We start from the raw sequence: 16,714 nt of genomic DNA, 5'->3' as shown, positions 1-16,714 counted from the left end.
CAGCCTGAGGAGTGAGAAGGCCAAGAGCTGAAAACACCAAAGGAGTCCTCCAGCTCAAAATGTAGTACACATTCCTCCATACTTCCCAACCCGTATTGTCTACTCATTCCTCCGTATTTCCCAGCCCGTATTGTGTACTCATTCCTCCGTATTTCCCAGCCTGTACTGTCTACTCATTCCTCTGTACTTCTCAGCCCTGTACTGACCCCAGGTGCCCAGAACTCCGGTCCTGATGCTGAGCATGATCCATGAACATCCTCAGCAGCAGTGGAAGGAGTCATGGAGAACAGCACCACCGTCACTGAGTTCGTTTTGCTGGGGCTGTCGGATGCTTGTGAGCTACAAGTACTCATCTTCCTGGGCTTCCTCTTGACCTACCTCCTCACACTGCTGGGAAACTTCCTCATCATCTTCATCACTCTTGTGGACAGGCGCCTCTACACCCCCATGTACTACTTCCTCCGCAACTTTGCTGTCCTAGAGATCTGGTTCACCTCGGTCATCTTCCCCAAGATGCTAACCAACATCATCACAGGACACAAGACCATCTCCATACTAGGTTGTTTCCTCCAAACATTCCTCTATTTCTTCCTGGGTACCACGGAGTTCTTTCTACTGGCGGTGATGTCCTTTGACAGATATGTGGCCATTTGTAACCCTTTGCGTTATGCCACCATCATGAACAAAAGAGTCTGTGTCCAGCTTGTGTGTGGCTCATGGATGTCGGGATTGCTTCTCATCATGGTTCCCAGTTCCATTTTATTTCAGCAGCCATTCTGTGGCTCCAACATCATTAACCACTTCTTCTGCGACAACTTCCCACTCCTGGAACTAGTGTGTGCGGACACAAGTCTGATCGAGTTCCTGGGTTTCGTTATCGCCAACTTCAGCCTCCTGGGCACTCTGGCTGTGACTGCCACCTGCTATGGCCACATCCTTTACACCATCCTGCACATCCCCTCAGCCAAGGAGAGGAAGAAAGCCTTCTCCACTTGCTCCTCTCACATCATCGTGGTGTCTCTCTTCTATGGCAGCTGTATCTTTATGTATGTCCGGTCTGGCAAGAGTGGACAGGGGGAGGACCATAACAAGGTGGTGGCATTGCTCAATACTGTAGCGACACCAACACTCAACCCTTTCATCTACACTCTGAGAAACAAGCAGGTGAAGCAGGTATTTAGGGAGCACGTGAGCAAGCTCCAAAAGTCGAGCCAGACATGAAGAAAAATCATTGCCAGTTTGCCTGAACAAACTTTGCTAATGAAATCTGCCCTGATAATCGCTGATTTTTCCCTGGGAGGGCAGTTCTGTGTGATGTGCTCTAGCGTGCAGGCCTTTCTTACACGTGCCACAGTCATCCAAATTCCGTCTTGTTGGGAGAGAACAGAAATTCCAATAGACCAGTACTATGTCTTGTGCCTCGCTATTCTGGACCCTAGCCTCTATCTAAATTTTAGCATTTACCCTTTCTTAAATGCTGAGAATAAACTTGGTATTTCTTGGCTAGTGCTTTTCAAATTTGATAAAAATATGCCCAAAGAATATATTCATGGATAGACTTCAGAAGTAATGCATATGGAACAATTGCTTAAGTGGTATAAGTTTAAAAAAAAAGTGGTATAAGTGGACTAAATAAAAAGAAAAAAACGTAATACAGGAAGCACTAAGCCAAGGGCTAACAAGCAGATAAAAGTAACGGGAAAGATGCTGCAGTACATAAAAGGGCCCATGTAGCAGGCAGTGAAAGTCACCTTCCCAGCAGGCACGGAGATGCACACCTTTGATCCCAGCACTCGAGCAGAGGCAGGCAGACCTCTGTTAGTTGGAGGCTAGCCTGGGCTAAATAGTGAGTTTTAGGACAGCCAGAGCTTCACAGTCGAGATCCCATCCAAAAAAAAAATACAGAGTTGAATTTGGAAGTAGTTCCAAAAGCGGTTTGAGGTTGAAGGGGAAGAGAGTGTATAAGAAATGCCACAATGATACCCTATCCTTAACATTATTCTAGAAAGAAAACACTTAACTGTTTAATGATATGATTTTTCAATTGCAACAAAAATTATTAAATACTTAGACTAACTCTAACAGAAGGTGTAGGAACCCTCTGCTCAGAACTGCAAACCAGAGCCTGGAGAGATGGCTCGGTGGTTAAGTGTGTCTGCAGCTCTTTCAGAGCATGGGAATTCCATTCCCGGCATGATGTTAGGAGGCTCATAGCTTCCTGTAAGTCCAGATGAGGGGAATCTGAAGATTCGGGCCTCTGCAGGCACCCCTTGATACATTTTTTTCTCTTTTACATATCAGAAATTGTCAGATGTAGGAACTCTGGCTGCTTGATTGACAACTGTCAGACCCTCCCACCGCAGGTCCCTGGAAGAGCAGCCAGATGAGTTTGTGTCTTTAGCACTTATCATTTTTTTTAATGTAAGAGATTTATCCATTTTATTTTATGTGTATGTGTGTTTGCCAGCAAATATATATGTGTACCACGTGTGTTCTGTGTACCATGGTGGGTGTCCATGCCCCCAGAGGCCAGAGAGGAACCAGAACCACAACCCACTAAGCTGTGTCCTCAACCCAGGAATATATATGTCTTATTTGACTGTTTTTCTTTAATGCTGAGAATCTGAGAAATTGTGAGCTGCCATTTGTGTGCTGGGAACTGAATCTAGGTCCTTTGCAGAAGTGGTAGGAGCTTTTAACCACAGATTCACCTCTTCAGGACCCTATCACTCTTTTATTTTATTGTTTAATTTATTCATTTAATTGTTTCTTGTATTTTTTGAGATTACAATATGATTACATCATTTCACCCTTTTTCCTCCTCCAAATTCTCCCATACACCATTCCCTGTTCTCTTTCAAATTCATGGATTCTTTCCTCCAGTTATTACTGCATGCATATATGTATTTGCATATATATACATATATATGTATAGATATATATATGCCCCTCACCCAGCTACAGCAGCTGCTTCCCCATGTGGAACCCAACAAGTGCCCAGGCAGGGAAGAAGCCAGCCTGATGGCAGTTTGAACGTGAGCCCAGAGTTTGTACATTGAAAACATAATCCCAATACATAATCTCAATACATGACCTCGGGGTTATGAGAGCTCTGCCCTCAAGATGGATTAATACCATTATTACAGGAGTCCTTCCTTGCCAGAGTTCCTCTTCTTCTTGCCCTATGATGCCTTCTGCCGTGTTCCAATGCAGCGAGGTGATCACCAGATGCAGTCTTTTGTACTTGCAGAACTACGAGTTTAATAAATTTCTGTTGACCACAACACATCTAGCTTGAAGCGTCTTATTGCAGTAGCACAAAACAAAGACACATGGTTAATAATTTTTCAGAGATTTCCAACAATATTGTAAGAGCTTTCTTTTTTCTCAGATTCAAAATATGAAAGAAAATCAGTCTAATATGGCAAAATTATATATTCTCTGGTACCGAGGAGACAGTTCACTAAGTAAAGTACTTGCTGAGCAAGCTATAAGGCCTGAATTTGGATCCCCAGCATAAGAAGCTGGGCACGGCTGCTAATGTGTGAACCCAGTGGGGGGAATTTGCTGTATGGACACAGGCAGATCCTTGCCCAGCTGTTCTGTGAATCAGTGAACACTGGTTCAGTGGAAGAAAAAGGTAAAGCGGAGAATAACAGAGGAAGACACTGACCACTTGTCCCCGTATGTACATGTATGTGCACACATCAATACACAATATGCACACACACAATTAACATAAAAATAAATAGAGCTGCCAAGATGGTAAAGGAGGTAAAGGTGGTTGCCTCCTTTAGCCTGAAGACTCGACCCAAGTTGTGTTCTGACACATGCAGTGTGGTACACACACACCACAGACACAGATACACACTCTCTCTCAACGAATACATGTAATAAAAACTTAATTTAGAAGAAATAAATACTGCTGTGCATCCCATGAAGAAGATTTAAAAGATTAAATCTGGGCCATTGCAATCTTCAGTACCAGAAAAAAAGGGTTTAAATGTTTCTTAAGTGAAAGAGAATGAAATAAGAAATAAATCACAGACAACTCAAACATTGGAAGCCAGAAAATACATTTCTAAACAATCTACCTGTCAAAGAAGTTATCAGAAAGGAAATGAAAATGCTTAGAATTTTGAAAACACTTACTTTGAAGGAAAGCTAACATATAAGAAAATTGTGAAGTGTAACTCAATGAGTGCTTATAAAAAAATTCATAGCATTAAATGTTTACATTAGGAAAAGGGTAAAGGTATCAAGTCAGGTACCTAAATTTTCACTTTAATAAACTAGAAAAGGATGAGTAATAAAGTGACCAGAAGAAACGGCTTGACAAAGATAAAAACAGAGATTGATACCTGGGAAACAGAAAAACAAGAAAAAAATTCAATTAGTTTTTAAGTAGTTAAAAATGTCAAGAAAAAATTAACTATCTAAAGTCATCATGAAAAAAGAGAACACGGTGTCTGCTAAAGGGCAGAATCAACCAGTTGCCCCACCCAACTACGGTGCCTAGGCTAACAATCACAACCAGCACGCACAGCCCCTCAGGGTGCATACCTTGTCAGTAAGGGCCAGCTCTCTACTTGGGCTGTTCATCCTGCTCTCAACATCCCTTGTCGAGGTCCCATGAGACCCCCCCTTCCGTGTTAGCATGTCTTTTGCTGTCATCCTTTTTCAGCTCTTTATTTAGGCAGGCATATTGGTGAGACTTCGTGGGAATAGCTCTCTGTCATTTCTAGGAGACAAAATCTCGTAGCTAACTTCCTGTTCCTCTGGCTCTTAGAATCCTTATGTCTTCTCTTCTGTGAGATCCTTGAGCCTCAGGTGTGGGAGCTGTGTTGTAGCTGTATCATTGGGGGCTGGCACCGCACGGTCACTTGTTCTCCTCATTTTAATAGGGTTTGGTTTTCTGTAATAGTTTACAACTGTTGCAAAGAGAGGGTGTTTTGTTTGTTTTGCTTTGTTTTTAGTGAGCAGTGGGATCTATGCTTATCTGTGTGTATAAAGATAAGTATTTAGAATGTCATTAGGGATTGTGTGTAGTAAGGTGGTGGTTGTAGATTCTCCTCCAAAATCCATCATTTCCCTCGCCCTGGGGAGTTGGCTAGGCTTCTGGTACCAGGCATGAGGCTGCTCTTGCTGCTAATAAATACCGAGGATGGTCTTTTGTCTGGGAGAATACAAAAGAAAAAACAGAGGGAGAAATAGATCACACTGGGCTGGCTTTGCTTACGTGACTCCAAGAATTAGATGCTTTCTTTAATCAGGTACCATCACGACATGGGAGTGATGTTAGAGAAAGGCTGTTGGCTTTGCAAAAAATGTATATTCTGCGCCACTGGACTGAATATTTTGCAGATGTCTGTTAAATCCTTTGGTACAGATTAGCTTCATCAATTGGATGCAAATAGAAGCAAGAAATTGATCAGGCAGTTTGGGGGCAGGGACCTTGAAAATCAACAGTTCTGTTTCTCTTGTCTTTGATAGGCAGTTATAAGTAGGAATATTCCTGGTTCTACCTGAAATTCTGTCCTGTTTGGAGGCTTGGAATGCCCACGATGTTTAAGGGCACTGGTTTGTACTCTGATTTCTTGTTTTTTATCTCTCTTCTCCTTTTACGTGGAAACGCAAAGAGCACAGCTGCCTGAAGCTACTTGTGATCAAAACGCTTCATTGGCCCTGAGAGGTGTTTCTGAAACTCCAGACACAGGGATGGGAGAAGCAGCATGGGTACCTTGTGGGTGGGGCAACTTGACCAGGTGACCACCCTACTCCCATTGTCTCAACCCAGTAAGGCCTGTTAACTCTCTGAGGCACACAGACACTCCATTCTCTGCCTGTTTTAGTTTCCTTGTTGATTACTTTTGTTTGGATGATCTACACATTAATAAGACTGGAACATTGAATTCACCCAGTGTTTCAGCATCTGGAATTATGGGACCCCTATGATTGTCTGTCTTGTGAAACGGAATGCATCAACCCTTGGCGCACATATTTGCAACTGTTGCATCTTCCTGATGGATTGCTCTTTTTATTAATATGTAGGGACCTTCTTTATGAATTCTGCTGGTTTTGGCTTGAAGTCTGCTCCACTGATTACAACTATGGGCACTTCTGATTAGTTTTGACTTCTGTTTGCTGGATTTATAAGCTTTCAACACTCTTCTCTCTCTCTCTCTCTCTCTCTCTCTCTCTCTCTCTCTCTCTCTCTCCCTCTCTCTCTCTGTTTACAGAAAGCAAATATTTATATCTTAATTTTAAAATCTAGTCAGCAAGTCTAGAGTGGATGTGTTGGTTCAAACTGTAATTATAGTGCTTGGGAGGTTGATGCAAAAGGAGCATAGTAAGTTTGAGGTCAGCCTGGGCTATGTAATAAGTTGAGGCTAACCAAGGGTACAGAGTAAGATTCTGTCTCAAAAAAACCGAACCAAAGAAACAAGGAAAATAGTATTTAGAAAATCTCCGCTGATTCCTTTATCTTGATGTTTGCTGTCCTGGCTGGTTTGATGCATGCTTAGTCCTTATTTTTCCCTCCTTGAGAGTCATGTTTGGTGGTTTATTGAGTTAGACATGATGGATTCTTTCCTAATTCCACTTTGTTCATCCATTTCCCTGTGGCATTTGCTCTGTGATCCCTTGATCGAGACAGCCTTTCTTTCTCCGTGTGTAGTCTCTTTGGCTATAGCTCTGGTTGGTGGGCATGCATTGCCTTAATCTGTGCTTGTTTTGACATTTCTCTTTTCCTTTATTGATTAGAAAAAAATCACTTTGAAGAGCATAGTAAATTTTGGTTGATGGTTATTTATTTTCTGGGCTTTAAAGAATAATTGTATGCTTTTATGACCTTGGAGGTTTCTGTTCGGAGGTATAATGTTATTCTGGTGGATTTGTTTTTGTGAGCTGGCATTTTTCTCTTGCAGCTTTTAAAATTGTTCCTCTGCTTTGGACATGCTTAATATAATTTGTCATGGTCAGATTCTTATTTGGTCAAATTTATCTGGGATTATAAATGCCACTTGTACTCGGGTATCCACCACCCCATCCCCAGATTTGGGAAGTTTTCTGTTGCAATTTTTTTGCTTGGGTTTTCTATGATTTCGGTTTTTGTCTCAGGTCCTTCTACCACACGGGTTTGGGGATTTGGTGTTGGTTATGTCTGTTAGCTTTTGGGTGATGTGGTGTTGCTTGCTGATGTTTTATCTAATGAAACTTTCTCAGCCTTGTCTTCCATCCCTGACATTACTTCTCCTGCTTCTTTTAGCTATTGACTTCCACGGCGATTTAATTTAACTCATAGAGTTTTTCATTTCCAACAATTCTGTCTGATTTTTCCAAGGTCTCTATTCCTTGTTGACTTTCTCACCCGTGTGCTGAATAGATCTGTCTTTGCTGCTCTCTGCTTGCTTCTTTCCTTTATAAAAGCACTGATAATTTTAAAGCAAAAACTTTTGTGCTTAGTTTTCTTGAGACATGGTAGTGCTCTTTCTTTCGACGTACCCGAAATGACAAACCAATGGTTGCTGTTTTTAGTTGGAATCTGTATTCAGTATCAACTGAATGCAGATGCCTTATTTTCTCCGATTTCAGGGTTGGGATTATTTTACTGTTTCAATATTGAGTACACTAAATTGACTTTTTTGTTAATATTTCACACTTCATATAGTTCTTACTTTATTAAGAATTTTTAGTTAGTACTATCCGGTAGGTTTTGTGGATGTTCATTCCATTTTTATTGAAGTTTTTTGGAACTTGACCATTCTATAATAAAAACGGGAAAAAGTTAAAACTACATTTGTAATAACAAAGAAGATCTAGGGATACAATAGAAGTGATGGAAAGGGTCGGTCGTGAGAAAGAGCACAGAGCCGGCTGGAGTCACAAGTAGGCAGCCACACACTGCTGTTTCCCTTCGGAGCAGCAACATGCTCAGACGTGTGGCAGGATGTATTTAACTCAGATATAACAAGCAATGTCCTTCTATGGGAGACCAGGAAGTACTTGATCGCCCTTAGAGGAAGCATACTTAAGTTCTGGCCAGCACCTGAGCAAAAGAGACAAACTATCAGAAGGAAAAGTTACACCTTTCAGAAGGATGGACAGACCCGATGGAACTCTGTGGCTTCTCAGTGTGGAAGCTGCGCTGGGAGGCAGAGAGCCCGGGAAGACAAGGACAGCATCTCATTAAAGGGATTATTATTATTCCAACCATCTCTTCTGCATGGCTCAAGGGGAACAAGCCTTCTTAAGGTGGTCCTGCTTCTCTGAGAGGTAGTCTCTTAGCTAAGTGATCGACCCTGTCCATCCTGAATAAGAGGTTCCTACCCAGACCAGAGTTTCTAGTCTCTTGATCAGAACTTTCCATTAATGAACCCTTACTGCTCCGTTATTGCTTCCCTCTCTGGAGTAAAGCTGTGTGTGTTCTCTTGTGGCTCATAACTATATTGTGATAACAGGGCCCCAGCCACTTCCAAATCCCTTGGCTGCTAAATGCTTTTGGACTGGAAGTTTCTAATCCCTTGGTTATTGATCCTAAGTTTAGCATAGAAAGTTTGCCCTTTTCTCCCAGTTGCAGAAGAGTAACTTTGGATAAAGTTAAATGAACCTCATTGAAGCAGAGAAAGAAAAGTGTCAGACAAGTTGCTTCTCAGGGCTGGGCCTGTGGGGTTACAGACAAGTACAACGGCGTGTACTGAGACTGTGATGGACTGGGTGCAGACCATGCTCTGGAGCTGAAGGGTGATTCCTCATTTCTTTCTGAGGAGTCTCTGCCTGCTCCCAACTGGCTCACCCTCCGTGCTGTTAAGATTTCTCTGTTCCCCCTCATCTCTGGTCACACTAACACATGTCCATCTCAGAGCCTGGGCTCCCATCTCTTTAGAGGAGGTTCCTTGTTTCTTTTACACAGAAAGCCCCTTCTTCCTTGACATTTCTGGTCCTCCTCCTACTGCTGTTTTCTTTCTTCTGTAGCAACGCTTGGTCTTGTTTGCATATTACTATTTGTTTGTCTTTCTTACCAGAGGAAAATTTTGAAGGCAGAGACACTGACCTATTCATTTTTCAAAAACAATGGAAATGATTTCTTCCACACCGACTTAGCCTTCGCCATTGCTAGTACTGACTGTTTCCAGTAATCGTACCCTTTTGCTGATGTGCTTGTAAACAGCCTCAGGGGTTTGAACTGTTTGGCTACTCCTGAGGGGCGAGCTTTGCCACGTGCTCATTCATCATTTGCATATTTTATGAGTTACTCATTCAGACGCCCTTTACACAAAGACAAATGTTTATTTCCTAGCCTTCTGTGCCCTCTTTCCCTCCCATCTTCCTCTCCTCCTTCTCTTCCCCTTCCTCTAGTCTTTTTTCCTCTCTCTCACCCCTCCCTTGCCTTTCCCTCTACTCCTCCTCTCTTTTTTCTAAGACCTTGTCTTGTTGTCCATCCTGACCTTTATGTATGCTAGGGACTGTACCCAGGCCTCCAGAGTGCTAGGGGAACTCTCTACCACTGAGTTTCATCTTCGGCGTTTTCTTATTATTTTTTCTAATGGACACTTTTTTCCCCACACGAAACAAACAAAGCTGTTATATAAATGGTTATTCTTTTGACCCCAACACTCAGATTAAGGTACAGTGGGGTCACTGGGGCCCCTGGAGAGTGCAGGGAACAAGACCCTAATGATACAGAGGTGTTTGGATCAGTTTAATTCCCTTATATCATAAATTGGGCCTCCAGCCTACTCAAGCCTTTGTTTTGGTTTAACTTTTACACATGAGCTGTCCTTGCCTTTGCCAATTTTATTTATTTTTTACTGTGAGAGATTTGTTGTTCATTTCGGCCTATAACTGGGTCACATCAGGCAACCAATAATCTATGTGGCTTTTTTCTCATGGGTCAATACTCTTACATTTCCTCTGCAGATCTTTTGGGATTGCATGTTTAAGAATACTCTGGGTGGTGCACCCCTTTAATCCCAGCATTTGAAAGGCAGAGGCAGGAGATCTCTGTGAGTTAGCTCAGTCTACATAGTAAGTTCTAGGACAGCCAAGGCTATGTAGAAAGACCCTGTCTAAAAACTAAAACAAAGACAAAACTAAAGCAAAACAAAAAGACAAAACAAACAAACAAACAAATAAAAAACACCACCCAAATAAAACCCCAAATCAAACAAAAGAACACCCTAAGCTTAGGCAAGATGACTCATGGAGGTGAGGGCACTTAACCATGCGAACCTGACAACTTGAGCTGGATTCCCAGAGCACAAGTGAATGCAGAAGGAGAGAACCAACTCCACGGTGTCCCCTCATCTTCACATGCACAACATGGCATGCACACATGCATGCACACACATATACACATACTGTGTGCACATACACAATGTATACTCATACACAATGTGCACAAACACATTGTGTGCATACCACACAATAACAAATACAATCGCAAATAACAATGCCCTGACCACTTTGAGCTTCTTGGGTGATTTTTCTTGGAAAATGTTGAAATCTAACTTTCTGAAAGCCACAAAAAGTATGCCTGACACTTTTTTTTTTTAACACGGTAGTAAGAGAAATTGTTCACACAACAAGAATTGGCTGGGTGACCTGCTTCTAGCAAGAGACAGTTAGTGTCCTGATGTTTTGAGACCCAGGACCCCGCTGGGACTTAACTTTGATCAGATAGCGATCCGAAATCCTAAAGAAGTCCCATGCTCTCCGCTCAGCTTCCTTCTGTGCTCCAGCCTAGTTCTGTTGTCTTTTTAGAACTGTTTCCATGACACGTTATTTACAGGCAACCGCGGGCTTCATTATCCATCCTCGTACATGTCCACACCCTGCGTTCATCGCACCCTTCTTTCTGTTGTCCGTATCCTCCTCCCATTGGCCCCTTCCTCATTCCACTTAGTCTCCTTCTACTTCCAAGTTTGGTTTTCTTTTTCTGGGTGTGACCCACTGAGTTTTATTAGGGTTGTTTATAGGAGCACTTGTGTCTTACCGGTGGCCACAATGCTAGATTTTAAAGCTGAAAAATATTGCAAAACAAATTATTACAGAGCCACGGGGCAGCTCCTGGCTGCAGTTCATTTAGGACACCATGTTAGTACATGTTGTTTCATAGTTTTGTTTGGAAAACTTTTCTCTTTCCCTGATTTTTTTTTTTTTTTGAGAGTTGAGGAAACAATTTCTTTAATTTTATTGGAATTCAAGACAAAACAAGAAAAACACCCAAAACCACATGGAGACCAGAAGACAAGACACAACTCCTCCCCACACACCTCCCTGGCCCCAGAATGGGGACATAGTGGGGGTGGGACAGCAGGAGGCAGGAGGCTATTGAACCTCAATCCAATTCTGCAGGTTCCAGGCCTGCAAGGAAGGGCCATGGGGTGACGGGAACTGTGGGTCTACTTCCTCACCAATTTGCCTGCCGTGGAGCAGGCAGCCCACAGTAGCAAGGGCCCCGGGCCATGTACATATTCGTGACAGAGAAGCAGCTGCAGTGAGGCGTGAGGGGCGATTATCCGGGCAGAATCACTGGGGCAGGGAGGCCAATGAGGTCCCCCGGGGCCAAACGTTGATGTGGCAGGAGCGGGCTCGTGAGTGAGGTCCTGAGTGAGTGCGTCAGTAGCTGGGCCCCTTTCTCCTGCTGCCTACAGTCCCTCCAATACTGCTGCTGGGGCCTGCCTCTAGGGAAGTAGGCAAGAAAGCAGCCCACTTCAGTTGCTGACTTGCATGGCCGAAGTCAGCTGGAAGACTTGGGCAACCTTGGCCACCTGCGCCAGAGGCCTGTGGGAAGAGGACGGGGGGGGGGGGGGGGGGGGGGGGGGGGGGGGGGGGGGGGGGGGGGGGGGGGGGGGGGGGGGGGGGGGGGGGGGGGGGGGGGGGGGAGGGAGGAACGGACAGACAATGGCTTGACTGGCTTAGATCCAAGATGGTGCATCGCTTGCTTGTTACCCAACTCCTTTTGAGCTGGGGGACTGCAATGGGAGCCAGCAACTGGTTAGACTGGAGGCAGAAGCTTCTCCAGCAATTCTTTACAGTTGCCATCTCCTGAACGGGAGCTGTGCATGGTAACTGGGTATGTCTTGACCTGGATCCTGGCAGCTGTGACACCAGACTGGAGTCTCTCAGCTGTCAGGGCATCAAATTGAATGGGGACCATGGGATCCAGCTCCCCATGGCACTGAAGGATGGCCAGGTCCTTGGCACTTCCATCGGCCGCTTGGGGAAAGTTCCGATGCAAGGCAGCTGACAGCTCAATGCCATGATGCCAGCCAGAGGTGGGGCAGGTAAGGACTGTGTAGAGGGACAGGGCCGCGCCCTGTGAAAAGCCAGCCAGGGCAATTTGATTGGCAGGGATCCCATTCTTCACCTCATGTTCAATCAAAGTCTTGACGTTTTCTGATGCCAACTTCATCCTCCCGGGCATCTGGACTCAGTCCCATCAAGTCAAACCAGGGAGGTATCAGTATCTTCATGGTGCACGTCACAGGGTTCCTGGGCAAATGGGGACCGATGCTCATGACGTGAGGATGGCGGTTGGTGGAGAGTTTGTCAGCCTAGCCTTGCCCTGTGTCTCCAAGTCCATGTAAAAACAAAATAAATAAATAACCGCGGGCCGTTTCCTACTCAGTTCCAGATACAGCGACAACGTTGGTGAGTAGAGGCGCAGACATGGTGTTACCACACATACACTGCAGAGCTTTCAGCTGGCGGGGTCGCACTTCCAGGAGCTTCTGAGACCATTAGGGCAATTCTCCCCTTTCTCCAGCACAGACACACACTCTTCCTTACTTTGAAAAATTTAAGAAAAATACATGATACCTAAACTAACTTTTGTTCAAATTCATCAGAGGTCAATAAATCTCTGATTTATTGATGAGTTGTGAGCCCTGACAAAAATCCTGTCCCTGAGTTGGGCACCTGCAGTCCTGGCTACCTGGGAGGTTGTGGTGTGGTGATCGCTGTAGATCAGAAGCCTGTGGTCAGCCTGGACCACACACTGGGACCCTGGACCCTTTGTGCCATCAGCTGTATGCTGCAAACACTTCTTTTCCAAAGTCAGGCTCTTCAAACCGAGAAAATGAAACATCAATGCAAGCTGTGACGCCCATTTTTAATCTTTTTCAGCTGTTACTTTGTACAATTTGTTCTCATGTGTGTTACTGAATATGCTAAAATATGCGGTTGCTGAATGACAATGAATTAGGTCTCGGGACACTCCAGGGAGAAGGGACACCAATCTCTAGTGAGACAAGGTCTGTAAACTTCAGTCCTTTGGCAAAGCCACCAACCAGGGGTATGGAGTTTTCCTGGGCTAGAGAAGAGAACTCTGTGCATGTGAATGAATCGTTAGTGTTCTCTAGGAATGAGTTATTCTCATAGCGCCCAAGGGGCTAGATGGGCATTGATTTTCCTTCTCAGTCTCGGTCGAGTGACCTTTGACAGGACAGTGACAGAGACTATTATGACAAAGTAATACTGAACTAACACTATGAACAGTTGAACATGGTGGGGCACACCTGCATCCTAGCACTTGGAAGGACAAAACAGGAGGATTTAAACTCTAATCTAGTCTGGGCCACACAGTAAACTCTAGGACAGCCTGGGCTGTATAATGAGACCTTGACTCAAAAAGCAAAAAATGGGACAAATAAAACCTAAAAATAATTAGAGATGGTTTGCTCCGAGATATTTCACCAGACTTGGGTTGCAGCTCACCTTCAAACTCTCAGGCATCTTGCAAAGTAGACCAGGCCCTCATCGGAGGCCAGAGAGGAAAGAGGAAAGACAAGGAACCTTTCTACCATATCCATGTGATGGCTTGATTCAGAACCACCAGGAAGACAAACATCTGGGTGTGTCTGTCAATTCCAAAGAGTTCTGACTCAGGCGGGAAGACCTGCCCTGGACGTGAGAGGTTTTGTTCATGAATTGGGATCCCAGGCTGAATGAAAAGGAGAAAGTGAGAGGAGCAACAGTTTCATCTCCGCTTCCTGACTGTGGATGCAATGGCTGATAGCTTCCTGCTGCTGTGTCTTCCCCATCACGAAGGTCTGTACCCCACACCCCACTCCTGTCAAAACAATCCTTTAAGTTCCAGTGAAAAGAGTAATTAATATCCCAGCCAAGGAAGACTCTGAGAATCCAAAGGTCACAGGATGTCTAAAGTGGCAGACACCATCCACTCATCGCACACTATTTGGGAACTATGTTGACACTAGTAATATATAGGGTCATTTTCTCTGTCTGTGCACACTGGCCTCTGTGCTCTTTTTTTTTTTTAAATATTTATTTATTTGCTTATTATGTATATTCTGTACACGTGTATGTCTGCAGGCCAGAAGAGGGCACCAGACCTCATTACAGATGGTTATGAGCCACCATGTGGTTGCCAGGAATTGAACTCAGGACCTTTGGAAGAGCAGGCAATGCTCTTAACCACTGAGCCATCTCTCCAGCCCCGCCACTGTGCTCTTAATTAAAGTGTAGTGATGTATCAGAGAGCAGAGACGCACTCCTCAGGAGTTTCCCATTCTTTTGACAACGAAATCAGACTTGATTTTGGTCTACCTTGATGAGAAAGTTAAAATACAGCATATTTCCTGGTAGTCCCAGCACCTCCTGTGTCTTCACAGCACTTTATCTGGGCAAGTTCTCCATACAGACTGCTAGGCCTTTAGGATCCTGAGGACATAGCAGTGTCCTTGGAGCCCATCATGAACGGTGCCATTTAGGTAGTCTGTTCACAGTCATTTCCTAGTCCCAGCCCTGGGAATGTGAGGAAGAGTCTTCAGATGGTTGTGTGTGTGTGTTTGCACGTGCATGCAAGGCACATGCCATGACACACATGTGGAGGTCAGAGAAACTTGTGAGAGTCAGTTTTCTTCCATCGTGTGGTTTCCAGGAGTGAAACTCAGACTGGAGACACCTTTACTCACTACGCCACATTGCCAGCCCCCTACACACTCTTCGACAGCAGGGGTGGCTCAGTAGGAGCACTTGCCCCTGCAAGCCTGACGACTTCTGGAGTTTGATCTCTGGGACCCACATAAAGGTGGAAGAGAACCAACTCCACATGTGCTGTGTACCATGTGCCCCCTTCCATTGTCCCCCCCCTTTTTTTTTCAGAGAGAGAATGAACACATTCTTTACATAGCCATGGATCTGTGTGAGCGGGTTCATGGCAACCTCCTCAAATGCATCCCAGAACCAGTGGGCTCTCTCTCTCTCAGTGTCCTCTCCCGCCTGCCACCCTCCACTTAGGCTCAGCTGCCATCATTTCCCCAACAGGCTCCCTGTAACACTCATTACTTTTCCAGCTACAGTTTTTAGTTACTTTACTTAAAAATTGGTTAAGTGTCTCTCTCCACGGAGACTGCAATTTCTCATCAAGGAAGAGAGTATGTCTTTCATTTTTTTTTTTTGGAGTCCTTGTCCCTTGATGTCTGTATTTTTTACACTCATTAGAGATGGTTTTGAGTAACCATGTAGTTGTAAGGAACTGAACTCAGGACCTCTGGAAGAGCACACGGTGCTCTTAACCATGGAGCCATCTTTCCAGCTGGCATGTGTATAGCAGTGCTCAAATACGTCCACTGTACAACCACCTCCAGCAAAGATGGCATTTGTGTCTGTTTGTCCTTGAGTTCAGCATGTATCAGTTGCAGTTGGAGCTGGCATTCTGGGCTGACTTAGCGAGCAAGTTCAGGTACTGTTGGCAATGACTGAACATTGTTTTGATTATCTGGCATATCTTGCTTCTTTGCCTTGATGAAAACCAACATTTATTATGGAAATATGTACCAAACGTGTCCCTTGTCCTTACACAGCTTCCGTCTAGGGGAGAAACACGGATATTAAACAAGTGACAATAGCCTTGAGCTTTTTTCAGAGATTTTAAAATCTCTGTGTATGTGTGTGCCTGTGTGACGTATGCATCCACAGGGGCTAGAGCATACCCTGGATGCCTTGAAACTGCCATTACAAGTGTGTGTGAGTTTTTGGGGAACCGAACTTGTTCTCTGCAAGAGCAGCAAGTGCCATTAGCTGCTGAGCCATTGCTCCATCCCGTGTGTGTGTTGTGTTGTGTGTGTGTGTGTGTGCACGTGTGCATATGCATATCCATGTGGGCATGTGCATGCAAATCACTGCGGAAGCCAGAGTTCCACTTGGGAATGGAGTTCCAACTGGTAGTTGCCAGACAGACACAGGACATGGGTGCTGGGGACTTAACTTAGGTCTCTGGAAGAACAACAAGGGCTCTTCGCCACTAAGCAGCTCTCTTCAGTCTCATGTTTACAATTCCAAAGAGGGGCAGTTGAGTCTCAATGCAGACATGCAATAGGAACGTCTAGGTTGGGTGTGGGAAAGGCAGGCTTCTCTGTGTAAGGAAAATGTGAGCTGAGACTCAGACTGGAGAGAAGTTGGGAAGTAGGGTTGTGGAGGCCTAGACCTAGGTTGACGGGACTGACTGGGGAAGAGTATGCGCCCAGCGCCTCACAGTTCTCCTGCTGACTGGGGTTGAAGCCAGCTGTGCTTTGGCCTAAGCCCCCTTCCATCAGGAGCAGGCTGTCTGAGACAGTCTGTGGGAGACAGCAGCACATGAATGGTACCGTTTTGGCTTCATTCTCTTGTTTGGGGACTACACGGACTGCTGCGAGGCAGGGCGGCCCAGTGGTCTTGTTGGACCAATATTAAACAGTATCACAGCAAA

At 44.7% G+C, this 16,714-nt stretch overlaps 1 protein-coding gene and 1 pseudogene across 1 annotated transcript; one reads left to right on the top strand and one right to left on the bottom strand.

Annotated features, from left to right (window-relative positions):
• Positions 1–279: 279 nt before the first annotated feature.
• On the top strand, positions 280–1,221 carry Or6j1 (olfactory receptor family 6 subfamily J member 1). Its single transcript, XM_050155656.1, has one exon. The coding sequence runs from the start codon at positions 280–282 to the stop codon at positions 1,219–1,221; it is 942 nt and encodes a 313-aa protein (XP_050011613.1).
• Positions 1,222–11,805: 10,584 nt separating this feature from the next.
• LOC126509721 (acyl-protein thioesterase 2-like) lies at positions 11,806–13,160 on the bottom strand (annotated as a pseudogene).
• Between the last annotated feature and the right edge of the window lie 3,554 nt (positions 13,161–16,714).

Source organism: Alexandromys fortis, unplaced genomic scaffold (genome assembly GCF_014885135.2).
Source record: "Alexandromys fortis isolate MF-2015 unplaced genomic scaffold, M_Fortis_MF-2015_v1.1 scaffold_87, whole genome shotgun sequence".
In the NCBI taxonomy this organism is placed as follows: domain Eukaryota; kingdom Metazoa; phylum Chordata; class Mammalia; order Rodentia; family Cricetidae; genus Alexandromys; species Alexandromys fortis.
Note: the sequence above shows the minus strand (reverse complement) of the source record. Positions and strands in the feature narration are given on the sequence as shown.

What these genes read in the sequence shown, in the direction of transcription:
- Or6j1 (XM_050155656.1), top strand. Translation starts at nt 280, where the DNA reads ATGGAGAACAGCACCACCGTCACTGAGTTCGTTTTGCTGGGGCTGTCG.